At 46.6% G+C, this 19,342-nt stretch overlaps 1 protein-coding gene and 1 pseudogene across 1 annotated transcript; both read right to left on the bottom strand.

Moving 5' to 3' along the window:
• Positions 1-6,932: 6,932 nt before the first annotated feature.
• LOC143955902 (RNA demethylase ALKBH5 pseudogene) lies at positions 6,933-8,667 on the bottom strand (annotated as a pseudogene).
• On the bottom strand, positions 6,933-19,251 carry LOC143955721 (uncharacterized). The gene is made up of 3 exons (XM_077465837.1): positions 14,873-19,251; positions 14,187-14,301; positions 6,933-13,840 (listed from the first exon to the last, which is right to left on the bottom strand). The coding sequence occupies exon 3, from the start codon at positions 13,425-13,427 to the stop codon at positions 11,745-11,747; it is 1,683 nt and encodes a 560-aa protein (XP_077321963.1). The 5' UTR covers positions 13,428-13,840; positions 14,187-14,301; positions 14,873-19,251; the 3' UTR covers positions 6,933-11,744.
• Between the last annotated feature and the right edge of the window lie 91 nt (positions 19,252-19,342).

The raw sequence follows: 19,342 nt of genomic DNA, 5'->3' as shown, positions 1-19,342 counted from the left end.
TCAAATACATACAAGGAATTGCAAGCTACATCACATGCCGTGTTGGCATTGCAAGACCCCTCGCACACATATTTTGATGAGATGGCCGACCCCGTCCGCAGCAATGGGACATGTAATGAGAGAGGAAGGGAAACCATGCTATCACCTATGGAAGTTAGCCAGAAGGCTGACGTCACCAATACTAATGGGACAAGCAGTGGCAAGAATAGGGAAAACCATGTATCCGATTTGGAAACTGGTCAGAACTCTTTAAACCCGAAGCGGGGATTTCCCTCACCCCGACTAAACAAGGGAGTAGGAAACTTGGACGCATTTGTTACACGGATCCAAGCGAATCCTTCAGTGTGATCAACCTTTCGTCCTACGCGCTATCACCAGTGGAAACTGCGGTTCTGGCGCGTGGTTTAACATTTTGCCCACAAGAAAACTTTGATCCCTTTGGGACCATCACAGATATACAACTTTTTGCACGCAGGCTTTTGCTAAAGAGCCTGCACACTAGGAATGCCACTGATATCAATGCCATTGATTACCCCAAACTCAGTATGAGAGAATTTAAGGCCCTGAGAGATTTGACACTTCTATACGAAGAAAACAATACTCTGGACCTCATAGACCAGATAGATCTGGATATGCTATTGGATACAACGAATGAACCCCCCAACACCCCTGGGTCGATGGTCAAAAAACCCTCAGGTAAATTTCCACCTTTAAGTCTAAACTCAAATATTGACACATTTGTTAAACAAGTATCGAGGGATATCCGTAAATTGCCATCTAGGAAATCTCACCCTAACAACTTAAATGCAGAAGAAATAAAAGCTCTTCATATGCTGACAAACAATGTCAACATCACAATAAAACCCTCCGACAAGGGGGGTAATGTTGTCCTTATGGACAACTCAAACTATGTACGCATGTGCCAAGAGATTCTAGACAACAAAGAATGGTATAGGACTATCCCGAGTACATTAATACAGACTTTTTACAATAAATTTTACAAGCTAATAGATGCAGCCCTGGCTCAGGGTGGCATCACAAAGGACCAACATGCCTTTATTGGAATTAAATATCCTAAGGCCGCCACCTTCTATAGTTTACCAAAGATTCATAAATGCCAAACAAGACCTCCTGGCCGGCCGATCGTTTCAGGGAAAGGGGGAATAACTGAAAATCTTAGCAAAGTCATTGATTCATTTCTACAGCCATTTGTTTTGAGTATGCCCTCATATGTGAAGGATACAACGCATCTACTACAAACCATTGAGAACCATACCTTAACTGCTAATTCCATCTTAGTGGCAATTGATGTGGAGGCACTGTATAGCTCGATCCCACACGAGAAGGGGATCAAGGCTATACAAAATCTACTTCAACTAAGTGGGAGATATAAATTTGAAGTTAACGAATTCATAGTGGACGGACTTGATTACATCCTACATCACAACTTCTTCCTATTCAATGACTCCCACTACCTCCAGGTGCAGGGCGTGGCCATGGGCACTTGTTGTGCCCCGGCCTACGCCAACCTGTACCTGGGGGAGTGGGAGAAGTCCCTCCTGGATGACGGGGACCTCCTCGAATACACGCGCCACATTGCTATGTGGCGGCGGTATATCGATGACGTCCTTGCCATCTGGGAGGGATCGGAGGCTGCCCTGTTGGAATTCATGTCCTGCATGAATATAAACACATATAATCTCAAGTTTACTGTGACATATGACACTCAGAGCATTACGTTCTTAGATGTCACTATAGGACGCACCCCAGATAACTCAATTTTCACCTCTCTATACCGAAAAAGCACTGCGGGCAACACGGTATTGCATGCAGATAGCTTTCACCCTATGGCCTTAAAACGCTCTATACCCTACGGTCAATATCTCCGCCTCCGTAGAAACTGTTCTAATGACAGTCTCTTTAAAGAAGAGGCACAGAAACTTCAGACTAGATTCCTTGCACGAGGATATAGTCGTTCTTGCCTTCGCAGGGCCTACAACAAAGTTGCAGTGTTACCACGCAGGGACCTCTTGTTCTCTAAAAAGGAACGCAGTGACCCTACAGTGGATCCACTGAGGATCATTATGCGCTTCAGCAAACAACACAATATCATTTTGGATATTATCCAAAAACACTGGTCGATCTTAAAAGACGATCCTAAGATCGGCTGTCTGGTACCAGTACGCCCCTCTATCTCTTTCAAAAGGGCCTCTTCACTATACGATAAACTGGTGCAGAGCGAATATAGGAATGAGAACAAAAGGTCCAAACACTGCTCAATTCTTGGCTCCTTCCCTTGCAATCACTGCTCGTGTTGTAAATACATTAGACGTGATAAAACCTTCTGTCTACCAAACGGTGCCAACTTTCGACCCACACACTTCGTAAATTGTCAGACACGAGGTGTGGTTTACTTCTTGGAATGCGAGTGTGGGGCGTACTATGTGGGCAAAACAAAACAGGAATTCCATCGCCGAATGTCTAAACATGTGTACAGCATGGAAATAGGCAACTATTACCTGCCGATTGGACGTCATGTCGTGCAAATACACAACTATAGAATGCCTAAGTTTACATTCACTGCCCTAGACCGTATACACATACCTGTTCGGGGGGGCGACTGGAATAAGACCTTACTACAACGGGAACAGAGGTGGATACATAAATTGGACGCCACCTCTTTCCCAGGCCTGAACGAATCGGTCTCTTTTGCTCCCTTCCTAAAGGGGTTCTCCTCAGGGAGGACACAGTAGAGACCGGGTGTACCTGCCCCCTTACCCTGTGAGCCCGTTCTCCTTTATGCTCCCTCTTTTTCTCTTCTCTAACTCTTTAGTAAGTGTCTAGGAACATCCCCTGACCATGCCCCTCCTATAAATTGTTGATAGTCTCTAATTACTATGATTACAACTAAACAGGGTACCATGGTACAGTGTTCGCAACAGAACACCATATTCTTCTGTGATTGATTGTATAATTATGTTATCACTTCATTTTTGCTGTTTTTATATATTCACTTAGCTATATATTTACTTTGTCTGTCCTTGAATAAAGACGTGCGTTTGCACGTCGGGACATGCATGCTATATGTGTATATGTAATAATCTGAAAAAGATTTTATTTTATTCTTCTCTTTGGTTAAGCAAATGGCTTTTTTAGCTAATGGTGTGTTGGGATCGGTCGCCTGTCCCTTCCCCCCCCCCCCCCCCCCCTTTTTCTCCTTTTTTTTTTTTTTTTTTTTCTTCTCCCCTCCCGTCTTTTACCCACACACCCTTATCCCATCCCTGCTCTGGGGGTTAGGGGAGGTATTGGACAGTAGCGGCATATCCCCACATCGACCTGATCCGGGTCTATGCTTGTCCCCCACATTTACGGTCCCTCTGCACATTGCCTCCAATGCCCTTCCGCTTTTATGTGGAGGAGGTGGTGTGTGGGGGGTTGTTTGCCTCTTTTGCGTGACTCCCCGACAAGGGCAGGAGGGACCCCTGTCTGTGCACATGCAGGGCTCTCTCCACAGATGTCTCCCTACATGACTGGTGCGGGCTGGTCCCGCCCAGCCATTGGAGACACGTATTTCCTTGTCGGCGGCGTCCCTGAACACTTCCGGACGTGCCTCACGTTCGTCTGACCCTCCGTACGGACGGACGTGACGCAATCGCGTCGTGCATTTGCGTCGGAAGTGACGTCGTTTCGGGGTCGCTTTACGACCTTCCGGGACGCCGGGGCGGTCACACGTGGTCGACCTGTTTAGGCGGCCAAGCAATAATAGGCAGTACCAGCCAATGGGTGGGCGGCCATTGCCTGTGATGCAATCCCGGGGCACTATATAACACAGTACACTTGGCAGTAAACGTCAGTTCCTGTACACAAACAAGGACTCTCGTATCTCTGAATCCCTGGTTGGTAAGTTTGACTATTTGCTAGCCTGGCTGACATGCCCCCATTTTATTTAAATAATTTTCTCAAACTAGCTTTTTTAACAGCTAGCTCGCTTTATCACTCTATTCATTTTTAGATGGGGGTGCCCCTATGGACTAGGAGTCATTGACCGTATCTGGCACTCTTCCCGGGATAGTTTCCCAGCTACTGTCTCTCCTTTTCCACTTTGGGAATCTTTTGTCCAGCCTAGCTATCCAGGTAACTGTTATTACCCTCAGTATAAACATGGTTTACCACATCTGAATAGTTATTGTAATCATTTTTTTTTTTTGTCACCTCTCACTAGTCCAACATTAGCATTCCATGCAATTTTATTTTTATTTTTATTTTTATCCGTCACCAGCACCCCAATGCACTCTTCCCATTGTCACCCTGATTTCCTAATATGTTATCCCTTAAATTCTTTTCATTACACCAACACCCACACCTCTCACCTCACTACTCACTTCCCCTGTACACTATTCACTCACTCACTCACTCTAGTCACCCAATATCGGGTTGTCATCACACACACTATTTCTACCACATGTCATTTCACGCTTGTCTTCTTTTGATTAGAGTTACGTTTGTTGTTCTGTTCCTCCTTTTTAGTGTGTGTTTGGTTTTTGAGTTTTGTTTTTCTTTCCCCCCCTTCCCCTCCCCTCCCCCCCCCCTTTTTTTTTTTTTTTTTTTTCTTTTTTTTAGATGTGAATACAGATATCTGGGGATATTCCCTTTATATGCACACAAATCATATACATGATATCTTCATACCACACATGTGGGCCTATATATAAAATATAGAATATAAAAAACAATTATAAATATATATATGTCTAATTCCGATTATGTTGGGATTTCCATCACAGGCGTGGCTTACCATACAGGCAGGCTGCCTACGTTTGCACCTACTTCCTACAACCTTTGTGGGGCATAGGGTTTTTGTCGTGTGACCGCTCGTGAGCCGCGCCTCTGGGCTTCCGACCCTCACCCCACTGCTGGATTCTGTGGCGAGATGTATGGACCATACACCTTCTTTAATTTGTGAGGGACGTCTAAGCATGAACCTGGGTAAACTCCACCATTAAGCACTATAATTTATATGAACCTCTCGGCAATACTATACTGGGTAACTACACTAACAAATTTAGAATATGTTTAATACTAATACTATTCGATAGATTTATTAAGTTGTATCTTGTCTCTCTATCAACAGACTATCTCTGAAGAAGACCCTAGTGGTTGAAACGCGTTAGAACTATAAAAAAAAAAAATTATTTTTGCTGTTACTAATTTTATACAGTATATTTATAGTTAGGTCTGCTTAGTGTATGCCCATTGATGTCATTGTAATTTTTGTATATACAAGCTTGGTTCTATCTATATATTTTTTATTTTTAATACCTGGGTGAAGCTCATGTTTTTACCATACAATAAAATAATCTTTTTTATATAGTATGCTACGCTTATTGTTTATTGCTGCCTAAAAATCCCGTTGGTGGGGGAATTTGTTTTATTTTTCCAATGTAAGGGACCACCACACCGACCACTGATATAAGGGAGTCCTTCTCCCATTGGTCACCAATGTAAGGGACCACTACACTGACCACTGATATAAGGGGGTCCTTCTCCTATTGGTCACCAATGTAAGGGACCGCTACACTGACCACTGATATAAGGGGGTCCTTCTCCTATTGGTCACCAATGTAAGGGACCACCACACCGACCACTGATATAAGGGGGTCATTCTTCTATTGGTCACCAATGTAAGGGACCACCACACCGACCACTGATATAAGGGGGTCCTTCTTCTATTGGTCACCAATGTAAGGGACCACCACACCGACCACTGATAAAAGGGGTCCTTCTCCCATTGGTCACCAATGTAAGGGACCGCTACACCGACCATTGATATAAGGGGGTCCTTCTCCTATTGGTCACCAATGTAAGGGACCACTACACTGACCACTGATATAAGGGAGATTTAATGTTTGTTTTTTTTTACTCAAAAAAAGTGGAGTTACTCTTTAATACATTGAAGCTCTTCAGCTCTATCTTATGGACATAACGAGGAAAAATGTCACATTATGGCCACTAGATGGAAGTGATGATCATAGGAAATCAGTGTATTAACCTTCCTGGCGGGATGATTATGTCAGATTTTTGAACCTGAAAGCGGTACAATTGTTTTGCATAGAAATTCTGCATTTTATATGGTAGGCCTGTAATTCCTGAACAGTATATATAATATAAAAGTGCAGGCAGGGCACTGGTCAAAGCACGAGGGACAAAAGGGAGGTGAAATGATTACATGCAGTAATGTAATCTGTAAGATTACAGTGTACTGTATGTTATTTTTTTTTGTACTTTTTCCATTTTGCCGCCGGGCTCCGCCCCCCACGCGTTGCGATGCTCGCAGGGACCGGAGCCCAGAACACAGAGCATCGGGTGGAGGACGCAGCGGGGACGACGACATTGCAGGATCCTGGTGACAAGGTAAGTACGCTGTACCAGGATTCAGCATGAACTGAAATTTAACCCCCGAGCCACACTTGGGAATGCCGCCCAGGGAGGCTAAGCAAAAAAACAGTAAGTATTTGTCACTGCTGGGCGCATGATTGTGACATTCATCCAACTTATTTTTTATAAATTAACCCCTAAATGTTTGTGAAATCTTCCACCACAAAATGTAAGGTAATAACTCCATTTTTATTTTAAAAGAGCACCTTTTAAGTGGCGGGGTTAACGTGTTTCGTCCTGGAAGACGACTTGAGAAAACAGCCCTCTTTGCAAGAGTTTACAGTAGAAAAATGTATTCAGCCAATGAGAGGTAATAACTCAATTTTTATTTTTCTCCTGCTATCACTGGCCAATTATTCAATTCTTATTTTAAAAGGCCTAGAAGACCACCTTTAAGTGGTGGGGTTAACGTGTTTCGTCCTGGAAGGCGACTTAAGTAAAAACAGACCACCTGCAAGAGTTTATACAACAAAATTGTACAAAATGTATTCAGCCAATGAGAAGGTAATGACTAAATTTTTATTTTAAAATGCCTAGAGGACCGCCTTTTAAGTGGTGGAGTTAACGTGTTTCGTCCTGGAAGACGACTTGAGTAAAAACAGACCTCTTTACTAGAGTTTACACCACAAAATGTTTTCAGCCAATGAGAATTAATAACTGCATTTTTATTTTTCTCCTGCTATCAATGGCCAATAACTCCATTTTTATTTTAAAAGGCCTAGAAGACCGCCTTTTAAGTGGTGGGGTTAACGTGTTTCGTCCCGGAAAACGACTTGAGTAAAAACAGACCTCTTGCAAGAGTTTATACCACGAAATGTACTCAGCCAATGAGAAGGTAATGATCCATCTTTATTTTTCTCCTGCTATCAATGGCCAATAACTCAATTTTTATTTTAAAACGCCTAGAAGACCGCCTTTAAGTGGTGGGGTTAACGTGTTTCGTCCTGGAAGACGACTTGAGTAAAAACAGATCTCTTGCAAGAGTTTATACCACAAAATGTACTCAGTCAATGAGAAGGTAATGACTCCATTTTTATTTTTTCTCCTGCTATCAATGGCCAATAACTCCATTTTTATTTTAAAAGGCCTAGAAGACCGCCTTTTAAGTGGTGGGGTTTACGTGTTTCGTCCTGGAAGACGACTTGAGTAAAAACAGACCTCTTTGCTAGAGTTTACACCACAAAATGTATTCAGCCAATGAGAAGTAATAGCTCAATTTTTATTTTTATCCTGCTATCAATGGCCAATAACTCCATTTTTATTTTAAAAGGCCTAGAAGACCGCCTTTAAGTGGTGGGGTTAACGTGTTTCGTCCCGGAAGGTGACTTAAAGTGGAGGGCCACCCTGAGAAAAAAAAAAATTACATTAAAAATTAGAAAAAAATCAGAAAAAAAATGCCAGTTGCTAGGCACATCATCCTAATCTGCCTCTTCCTCCTCCGCGGAGATCTTCTGGTCTTCACTCCTCCGTGCGGCGTCTTCTGGGTAATGGGTCGCGCTGTGTTCTGGGAACTGTGTGTCCCAGAACACAGCGCGCCCAATTCACAAAGCATGCGCAGTAGGAAAAGGGCAGTGAAGCCGCAAGGCGACGCTACCCCTTCGCACAGGCAAGAGCGCATGCTCAGAAACACGGATGGGCTTGAACTGAAACTTGCAGCCGAAGCACAAGGCTGAGTCGCTGAAGGACACGGAGACGATGGGTCGCTCGAAGATGTTGATAGGGTCCACGTGAGAGACTATACAACCGCCGGGCTGATAGTCGTTGATAACAGTGCTGTTTACAAAGCCGTCGGGGATGAGGCGGTGCTCCACCAGGCGACGGGATGACCAGCTCGTGTACCCAGTCCGGGATATCATCCACTTCACCCTTGGGGTAGAGCCGCTCCTGCCCGGGGCCTCTCCTCTGTAGCTGGGCCCCGTACGTGTATCCTTCCCCGAAGAAGTACTTGTTGCGGAGCAGCGCCCGGTCCACCGTGTGATCCCGGTACAGCCCCTTCTCGGCCCGGGCCACCACCTCGTCTATCTTGGCCTCGATACCGGCTCACTCCTCCGGGGAGAAGAGCCGCACCTGGCGGACCCCGCTCCGCACCTTCCGCGCCTCCTCCACCGCTTCTTCTTCTTCTTCCAGCTCTGCCTCCTCTTCCTCCGTGTCCGAGGCCGGCTGCTTCTTCTTCCTCACCTCGCGGGACTGCAGCTTCTCCCGCAGGTCGCTGTAGCCGCTGGCGGCCGACATGACTGGACTGCGAGGTTGGGAAGGGGGAAGCTCGGCGCTGCTCGGTCACCCGGGGCTGGGCATGTCCGCTGGTTCACTCACTGTCCCCCCATTTACTTTCTTCCCCTCACACCGGAGAGCGGATACCGCTGCACCAGCACCCTCCAAGGCCCGCCGACGTCACTGCCAACCGGCCCTTCTCTTTAAGTAAAAACAGACCACTTGAAAGAGTTTATACCACAAAATGTACAAAACGTACTCAGCCAATGAGAGGGTAATGACTCAATTTTTATTTTAAAAGGCCTAGAGGGCCGCCTTTTAAGTGGTGGGGTTAACGTGTTTCGTCCTGGAAGACGGCTTGCGAAAACAGGCCTCTTGCAAGAGTTTACACCACAAAATGTACTCAGCCAATGAGAGGTAATGACTCCACATTTTTATTTTTCTTCTGCTATCAATGACCAACACGGTACAACACTTCATCCATGTCTTTGGTGATCTCTGATCTCCTTATCAACGGTTTCTTCCATCAGGAAGATCAGCCATGGAGTATATCTGAGGTGTATATCAGGGGGTGCTTCTTCCTCACATGTCCAGCAACATTCATATACAAGACATTTCCCGCACTCACTAATACACCTCCACGATCCGAATTCTGCGTGAAGAATAGCTGGTCGTTAAGGAGCAGGGCAGGAAGCCGGCCGTCACATCCCTAGCAACCGATGACTTATCAGCTGTCAGCGATCTTCCTCCCACTGACAGCTGAAAAGGTAAAACAAAAGGATGCACAAATTTACAAAAACAAAAACAGCGTAGGGGATCCCCCCCCCCCATTCAGGTCTGGTATGGACTTTAAGGGGAACCCCATGCCAAAATTTTTAAAAAGAAATTCCCTATAAAATCCATACCACTCCCTTATCCGAGTACGCGGCAGGTCAGGAAAGGGTGGACAAGCAAGCGCCCCCCCCCCCCCCCCTTCCTGAACCATACCAGGCCACGTGCCCTCAACATGGGGGGTGCTTTGGGGGAAGCACCCCAAAGCACCATGTGCCCATGTTGATGGGGAAAACAGCCTCTTCTCCACAACCCTGGCCCGGTGGTTGTGGGGGGTGCGGGAAGGTGACTTATCAGAATCTGGAGGCTCCCTTTTACAAGGGAGTTTCCAGATCCCGTCTCCCCCTATGTGAATGAGTATGGGGTATATAATTCAAGTTCTAAAAAAAAAATGCCAACCCAAAACGGGAAAAAAAAACCTGCAAAAAACATCAACCCACCCATCTAGGGGCACAGAAAAAAAAGATAGGTAAATATAAGGGTGGGGGTTACCCAGTGACTTAAACGACTGACCACAAGTGATATTATGGGGCGGGACCACCGTCCAGGGACGCACACAGGTAAATATAGGGTGGTGATTACATCACCGGATAACCCTTCCCCCATTTTTATCTGTTATATGAGAATGACACTCGCCCAATGAGAGGTAGACATGGGGGCGGGGTCATCCGGTTACGTCACCTGGTAACCCTGTCCCCATTTTTATCTGTCATTTGAGAATGACACTCACCCAATGAGAGGTAGACACGGGGGCGGGGTCACCCGGTTACATCACCGGCTAACCCTGCCCCCATTTTTATCTTTCATACGAGAATGACACTCGCCCAATGAGAGGTAAAGATGTGGGTGGGGTCACCCGGTTACCTCACCGGATAACCCTGCCCCCATTTTTATCTGTCATTCGAGAATGACACTCGCCCAATGAGAGGTAGACACGGGGGCGGGGTCGCCCGGTTACGTCACCGGTTAACCCTGCCCCCATTTTTAGATCTGTCATTTGAGAATGACACTCGCCCAATGAGAGGTAGACACGGGGGCGGGGTCACCCAGTTAAGTCATCGGGTAACCCTGCCCCCCATTTTTTATCTGTCATACGAGAATGACACTCGCCCAATGAGAGGTAGACACGGGGTGGGGTCATCCAGTTACGTCACCGGTTAACCCTGCCCCCATTTTTATATCTGTCATTTGAGAATGACACTCGCCCAATGAGAGGTAGACACGGGGGCGGGGTCACCCAGTTAAGTCATCGGGTAACCCTGCCCCCCATTTTTATCTGTCCTTCGAGAATGACACTCACCCAATGAGAGGTAGACATGGGGGTGGGGGTCACCCGGTTACATCACTCGCCCAATTAGATGTAGAGATGTGGGTGGGGTCACCCGGTTACGTCACCGGTTAACCCTGCCCCTATTTTTTTTGTCATTTGAGAATAACACTTGTCCAATGAAAGGTAGACATGGGGTCGGGGTCACCCGGTTACGCCACCTCCGCCCCTATTATTACCCGTCAGACGGCTGTGTCCCTGGTCGGGAAGATTCATGTTCGGCGGGTGGCCATTTTTTTTTTCCCTTTTCGCTCAGGTCGGAGTTTTTGTGTTTTATTAAATAAAGGGCTTCTCAAAAAAAACAATCGTTGTGTTTTAATTAACCCTTTGAGCACTTTCTGCTGAATGAGTACAGATACTACGCACCCCATACTCATTCACATGGGGAGCCAGGATCTGGGGGGGGTCCCCTTGTTAAAGGGGGGGGCTTCTAGATTCCGATAAGCCCCCCTTCCCCCCGCCCACAACCACATGGCCAGGGTTGTGGGGAAGAGTCCATTGTCCCCAAACGAGGGGAAACCCGCCGACAGCTGTTGGGTCGTCGGTTGTTAAGGACGTGGTGGCCCCCGGCTTCCCAGCCCGCTGCTTAACAACCAGCTGTTCTTCACGCACGGAATGCGGATCAGCCGATTATTTTTCCATCGATCCGAATGAGAATCGTTCCAAAAATTTGGATTTTGTTGGAAAACGTTTGGCGATTCAAATACATCCGAATCTCCGAAAAGAACAAAAACATTTGTGTGAATGGTCTAGGGCAGTGATGGCGAACCTCGGCGCCACAGATGTTTTGGAACTACATTTCCCATGATGCTTCTTGCACTCTGCAGTGTAGTTGAGCATCATGGGAAATGTAGTTCCAAACCCTCTGGGGTGCCGAGGATCGCCACCACAGGTCTACTGGGACCCCTGATGTACAGGAAGACAGAACTTGAGTATTTCTTCACTCTCTCCCCGTGTGAGATCTCTGATGTCTGTAAAGATTGTACTTCAGCGAAAAACATTTCCCGCACTCAGAACAGGAATGCGGCTTCTCCCCCGTGTGCGAACTCAGATGTTTGTTAAGAGTGGACTTTTCTATGAAACATTTCCCGCACTCGGGACAGGAATAGGGCCTTTCCCCCGTGTGGGATCTCAGATGGGTCACGAGTTCTGATTTCTTTTTAAAACGCTTCCCGCACTCAGAACAGGCATGCGGCTTCTCCCCCGTGTGCAGCTTTTGATGCGCATAAAGATTGGACGTCCTTGAAAAGGATCTTCCGCACTCAAGACAGGGATACGGCTTCTCACCGGTATGAGTTCTTTGATGTCTGTAAAGATCGCACTTCTGGGAAAAACATCTCCCGCACTCAGAACAACAATTTGGCTTCTCACCCTGGTGAGACTTCTGATGTTTGAACAGGGAAGCTTTATACAGAAAACTTTTCTTGCACTCCGGACAGGAATAGGTCTTCTTATTAGAAAGCAAAATCGGATGCCTGTAAAATCGAGACTTCTTTGAAAAGCATTTCCTGCACACAGGACTGGAAAATGGCTTCTCATCTTTGTGAGATCTTTTAGGCTCTTCAACTCCAGATTTAAAGCGAAAAAACTTCCCGCACTCAGTACAGGGAAACCTCTTATCTGTTGGAAGGACGGCACCGTCCCTCACAGTCTGAGGTTCCTCAGGATAAGAGGAATACGATGGTCCGGCACCATCCCGCACAGTCTGAGGTTCCTCAGGATAAGAGGAATACGATGGTCCGGCACCGTCCCTCACAGTCTGAGGTTCCTCGGGATAAGAGGAATACGATGGTCCGGCACCGTCCCTCACAGTCTGAGGTTCCTCAGGATAAGAGGAATACGATGGTCCGGCACCGTCCCTCACAGTCTGAGGTTCCTCAGGATAAGAGGAATACGATGGTCCGGCACCGTCCCTCACAGTCTGAGGTTCCTCAGGATAAGAGGAATACGATGGTCCGGCACCGTCCCGCACAGTCTGAGGTTCCTCAGGATAAGAATAATACGATGGTCCGGCACCGTCCCGCACAGTCTGAGGTTCCTCAGGATAAGAGGAATACGATGGTCCGGCACCATCCCGCACAGTCTGAGGTTCCTCGGGGTAAGAGGAATACGATGGTCCGGCACCGTCCTGCACAGTCTGAGGTTCCTCGGGATAAGAGGAATACGATGGTCCGGCACCGTCCCGCACAGTCTGAGGTTCCTCAGGATAAGAGGAATACGATGGTCCGGCACCGTCCCGCACAGTCTGAGGTTCCTCAGGATAAGAGGAATACGATGGTCCGGCACCGTCCCGCACAGTCTGAGGTTCCTCGGGATAAGAGGAATACGATGGTCCGGCACCGTCCCGCACAGTCTGAGGTTCCTCGGGATAAGAGGAATACGATGGTCCGGCACCGTCCCGCACAGTCTGAGGTTCCTCGGGGTAAGAGGAATACGATGGTCCATCTACACTGTGTGGTGCCGGATGGACATTTGAGGTAGTCGGGTTTTCTCCTGGACTATACTGTGTGATGTCCTCATCTTCTACTTTACAGTCTGGAGACAAAGTGAGACAATCCTCTGAGGTTTTCCTCATCTCCCGTCCATCTACTAAAATAGAAATACAAAGATTATTACTAGACATCAGCTGATTGGTTCCCCTAAACCAGGACTCTGCCCTCCGTACTGCTCTCTCCTTTACAATAAAGTCTCCTCTTACCCGGTGATGTGAGGGGCGGCTGATTGGCCATCATGACGTCCTTGTAGAGATCCTTGTGTCCTTCTAAATACTCCCACTCCTCCATGGAGAAATAGACAGCGACATCCTGACACCTTATAGGAACCTGACACACACAATGATACAGTCACCATCCAGACACATCCCTTGTCTGTTACTGGATAATGTCCCAGAATCCTCCTCACCTCTCCTGTCAGCAGCTCCATCATCTTCTTGGTGACTTCTAGAATCTTCTCCATGTTGTGTCTCTCAGGTTTTAGGGAGTCACATGGAGGCACTGTGATGGTCATGTGATCACCGGACTTCACCAGAGGAAATCTCTGTATTGGAGAACCAATAGGAATATCATGTTAGAATCCCAGAATCCTCCTCACCTCTCCGGTCAGGTCTGTGTATTATTAATAGAGATAAGAGTGATGTCATGTGACCTCCCAGAATCCTCCTCACCTCTCCGGTCAGGTCTGTGTTTTATTAATAGAGATAAGAGTGATGTCATGTGACCTCCCAGAATCCTCCTCACCTCTCCGGTCAGGTCTGTGTTTTATTAATAGAGATAAGAGTGATGTCATGTGACCTCCCAGAATCCTCCTCACCTCTCCGGTCAGGTCTGTGTTTTATTAATAGAGATAAGAGTGATGTCATGTGACCTCCCAGAATCCTCCTCACCTCTCCGGTCAGCAGGTAGATGATCTCCAGGGTGAGGTTTAGTATCTCCTCAGTCATGTGACTCCGGTCCTCCTCCATCCTCATTGGTGTGGTCATGTGATCTATGAGGGTTTCTCTGTAGATGGATAGTGGAGAATTATCTGGACTGTATTGGTTGTATAATATTAGGATGGGGATATAAGGGGTTAATAGTTGGACTGCCCCCAGTGGGGTGTTGCACATGTAGAGGTCTTTACATCAGATAAAAATCAGGGACAATTGAGGAGAGAAGAAGGAAAAAAGAATTTGGTTATAATTTTAGGTCAATGATGTTATGAACATTCCTGTCGCTCACAGATGTAGGGATGGGAATTAGGCGGCCACAACTGATTGGGTGGAACTGAAAACTTTTTCTGGGTTTGGTGTGAAGCCAAATTTGGATGAAATGTGTGCAAATCTCATCCCTCGTTACAAGTCACGGCTAAGGTGAGGTGACACATCTCCAATATGAAGAGAATGTTCCAGCCCCATAAGTGGGGGAATGTTCTGCCCCTGAAGGGGTTAATCTAGGTTCCCACACTATATATGTGTGTATCATCATCTGCTGGAGATAAAAGACATCACAGTGACTATGGAGGAAGAGGACGGACATGACGGGGGGGGGGGGGGGGGTTACTGGGTGTAAATAGAAAATAAGATCTTATTACCTCCTCTGCTGCCACTTCCAGCAACGTCTTCTCTCTACTTCCTCCCAACTCACTTCTCACCAGGAGCTTCATTTTTATACCTGACATCACTTCCTGTCTCTATGGTAGAAGGGAGATCACCACCTTGTGGAGCTCAGAGGAACTGCAGCCCCCGAGAAACGTCTCGTAGTGTGAACACGGCCTTGTGCTGTGTGTGTATGTACTGTATATCCTTATAGATGGGGGTCATCTCCACTTCCACCAAGGGGGAGAGAAATATATTACTGCCTAGTCCAGCCTTTCTCAGCCAGGGTTCCTCCAAAGGTCTCTAGGGGTTCCTTGAGCAATGAACAATTTCTGTCTCTCAGTAACAACTGACATCAATGATCTGTAAGGGGGGTAGTCTTCCCACTGATGACAATGTAAGAATGTCCTTCTCTCATTAATCACTATTGTTGGGCGAACGGTTCGGGCCGAGCATATGTTCGGCCTGAACATCGGCGCTTCGTCCATTCAGCAAACACGCAAATTGCAAGGACGTTCGACCGTTTGTGCGGCCCGTCGAACGACCCACAATACACTGCGAGACGCACAGTACTCAAGTTAAACTGCACCAAACACCACTTTCCATTGATTAAAGTGCATCAAATTTAACATTTCCCCATCTCTATTAATTTTTGGTAAAAAGCCTTCTCCATCATGTCTAGGAGGCAGACGTTTCCATGGCAATGTGAGGGGGGCAGCAGTGTAGGTGTCCACAGGCAAATGTGGATGTGGCCCATCCTCAGGCAGGGCATTGTTTCCTCTGTTTAGTGATGTTGCCTGTGCTATCCAGCCACAGCATGCAGATAAGGTGGTGGACTGGCTAAACCTTCCTCATCCTCCTCCTCCTCCGTCACCCAAGCAGAGACTAGTGAGCAGTCCACAGCAGCTGCCAGAGTGGCTTATTCTGCCTCCTTGTCCACAGCTTCTCCTGCCATAGCCCCAACATCATGCATGGAGGAGTTATTTGAACAAAGCATCAGCCACTTTCTCCTCGGTGCATAGACATTACTTGATTCTGATGTTGGTTCTGAGGTGGAGGAAGGTAGGAACATGAGCCTAAAAAGAGGGGAGAACACTGGTACACAAATTGGCAGTCATGTTCCCCCAGCTGCAGCGTATTTCCAAGTTGTCTCCAGTAATTATGAGGATGGAGGGGATGATGATGATGATGAGGTCACTGACATGTCTTGGGTGCCAGATAGAGCAGAGGAGGAAAGTGAGAGTGAGGCACAACCCCAACGAGACAGCATGTCCTCCAGAGGCAGCCATCATGGAAGAGTAGAGAGTACCCACCAGATTGTGGAGCTGTTATCTCCCGGCCCACTTCCCACAGCTCAGATGTCTGGGCCTTTTTTAGTACATGTGCAGCCGATCGCACTGTTGCAATTTGCAAACTTTGCCTTAAGCAGATGAAGCGCGGCAAAAACACCAGCCCTTTGGGTAGCACATGCTTGACAAGGCATTTAACCTCCCACCACTAAGCACATTGGCAAGAGCACCTGAAAGCCACACAAAAGGGGTGCAATTTTTCCCCTCCTCATCTTTCAGGTCTACCCCTGCTACATCTCATGGCCTCTCAGCACTCTCCACTGACAGGAATGATGGTATAGCAAAGGGTGTCACAGGTCCTTGCAACACGTCTGCCACCAGCACACCACCAGCTGTATGTAGAGTATAGCTACCAAATTTCTCTGCCCCAGCTGCTGCAGCAAAAAAAAAAAAAAACTCACTGCCACCCACATGCCCAAACGTCTAAATTCCAGCTTGTCCCAATTGCTAGCTTTACAACTCCTGCCTTTCCATCTGGTGGATTCTGTTCCTTCCGTGAATTTGCAGAATGTGCTGTACCACAATGGCAGGTTGCTATTTCTTTTCACGTAAGGTCATTCCAGCTCTGTACCATCACGTGGAAGGCAATGTTTTTGCATAGTTGGGCAAGGCAGTAGGCTGCAAGGTCCATGTTACTGCTGACTCATGGTCCAGCAAGTCAACGAGTACCCTGTGTGTGTATGACTTAACGACAGGCTCAGGCTGGCTTGGCTTTTTATTTTTACCCACGCCAATGGCTGCTGATAAAGGATGCATGCACTGCACTGTCACTAGTGGAGGAGGCCACAAGGATGGTGAGCCACGACAATGCATTCATCAGTGACACAATCTCTGCTGTGTTCCTGCTGAAGCAGACTCTGAATGGCATTATGGACAGGGCACTCGAGGCAGAGCAGCAGGAGGAGGAGGATCACTTCCTTTCCTCTCAATGCCTGCTTTTATGCAGACACCATTATTGCCATGCCTCAGCAGTTTTGGAGGCATTGAAGCAAAGGAAGACATACGTTAAACCTTAACAGATGGTTTGCCGTCACCAGAACCCTTGGGAGTAGTATGTGGCTGGGAGGAGGCAGTTCCAGATACTGTAATCCTCAGTGACCATGAGGACTCTGCTTTTTTGTGTCTCCGCAAACTTACTGTGCATGGGCTCCCTTATTCTTCAAAGCCTGCGAAAGGACCTGAGAATTTGTGGCAACAAAGCGAAGGATCATTATTGGTTGGCAACCCTTCTTGACCACCATTACCAGGGGAAAGTCTCAGCAATCATCCCGTCTCCACTGAGGGAGCAGAGGATGAAATATCTTGAGGACACCTTAAAGAGGAATTTATGTAACTCCTTTCCAGACTCTGCTAGGTTACAGTCTCATGGGAAGGCTAGTTTTGAGGCTTCTGTTGGTCAAAGGAGGACCGGTGGAGAGCGGGCCGCCTCAGTGATGCCTTTCAAAAATTGTTTAGTCCTCAGCGCCTGGAGCTGTCAGCTTCCACATCCCAAAGGCAGCGTCTGCATCATATGGTGGGACATTGTCTAGAGGTCAAAACAGACATGGAGAGATTTCCAGTTGACGATCCACTGAGTTACTATGTCATGAAAATAGATCACTGGCAAGAACTTGTCCAGTACGCAAATGAGCTGCTGAGCTGACCTGCATTCAGTGTGCTTTCCGAAAGGGCATTCGGTGCTGCTGGAGGTTTTGTGACAGATAAAAGAGTGATTGTCCACAGACTCCGTTGACCGGCTGACATTTATCAAGAAAAATCATTCTTGGATTAGCAGCAGCTGTCAAGCCCCTGATGTTGATTAAGTGTTTTTTGGGATGTGGAATCTCTGCAAGACTGTCTAGGCTGCCCAGATTTGTGGGTGTTGATTTCATCTGGAGGAATTTTTCTGGTATAGGTTTCATGGGCACAATTTACACCCAAGGACCACTTTTTCTGCACCTGTTTAACAGGTGCATATCATTGCAATTTTTTACAGCAAGGCCAATTCTTGCGTTTATCAACAGTACCTCTATAGGGTTACGGTGTGCAGGCACCACCAACACCCAAAGCCTAATTTTTCCGCACCTGTTACTTATATCCAAAGTCTGTGAAACAGACACTAGAACTTATCCTGAAAATCTCCAATCTTGTTCCCAGTGCATTACACGGTGGCCTCATCATACAGACTGGCTTCCCAAACTGTTGTTTACAAAATAAAGAAAACTTGAAGGGAAAATTAAATTTTTACTGCAGCAGGTTCTATACATGGTGCAGATGCGCCACTTTACAGGCAGACTAAGGGGACTCCCAGGCACTATATTTAAATACATTTTTCATTTTTATTGTTTCACTTTAAGCATCATTAAATCACTGCTCATTTAATTCAATTTTTTAAAACTTTTTTTGCATTGATACGTACATGTCTCCCAAGGCAGTACCTAGACACCCATACCCTTTGTATGCCCTTTATAAGAATTCAAAGTGGACACGTTTGATTTTTCCAGTCCGGCTTCATTGACGTTAATGGGGTTCGTTGTTCGGCTCTGTGCTTTTGCGATGTTTGAAAGTTCTGGTGCAAACCAAACCGGGGGAGTGATTGGCCCATCTCTGTTGGTCACCAATGTAAGGGACCACTACACTGATCACTGATATAAGGTGGTCCTTCTCCCATTGGTCACCAATGTAAGGGGCCACTGCACTGACGACTGATATAAGCGGGTCCTTCTACCATTAAGCAATGGGATGCAGACCTTACAGCTTTTCTCATTAGAACATTGATAGAGATCCCCCCCATTGGACATAGTAAACAAACATTTATTTCTACAGAACAACAAAAGTTAGGAATCTACTACAAAGTTTGTTAAAATCCCTGTAATCTACATTTATGAACCATTTATGAACCAGAGGGGATTGTTTTTGTTTTTCTAAAAGAAAAAAAAAATGGAGTTATTATTTTATATGTTGAAGTTCATCAGCTCCACCTAATGGCCATAATGGAAGTAGTTTTCCGAATCTACTCCATCAGGAAAAATGTCACATTATGGCCACTAGATGGAAAGGATGATCATAAGAAATGTGTATTAAGTAAAAAAAAACAGTAAGAATTTGTCACGGCTGGGCGAATGATTGTGATATTCG

The sequence above is a fragment of the Lithobates pipiens genome, unplaced genomic scaffold, assembly GCF_037356315.1.
Source record: "Lithobates pipiens isolate NorthernLeopardFrog02 unplaced genomic scaffold, aLitPip1_a1.2 Scaffold_35, whole genome shotgun sequence".
NCBI classification, from domain to species: Eukaryota; Metazoa; Chordata; class Amphibia; order Anura; family Ranidae; genus Lithobates; species Lithobates pipiens.
This window is presented reverse-complemented; position numbering and strand designations above follow the sequence as displayed.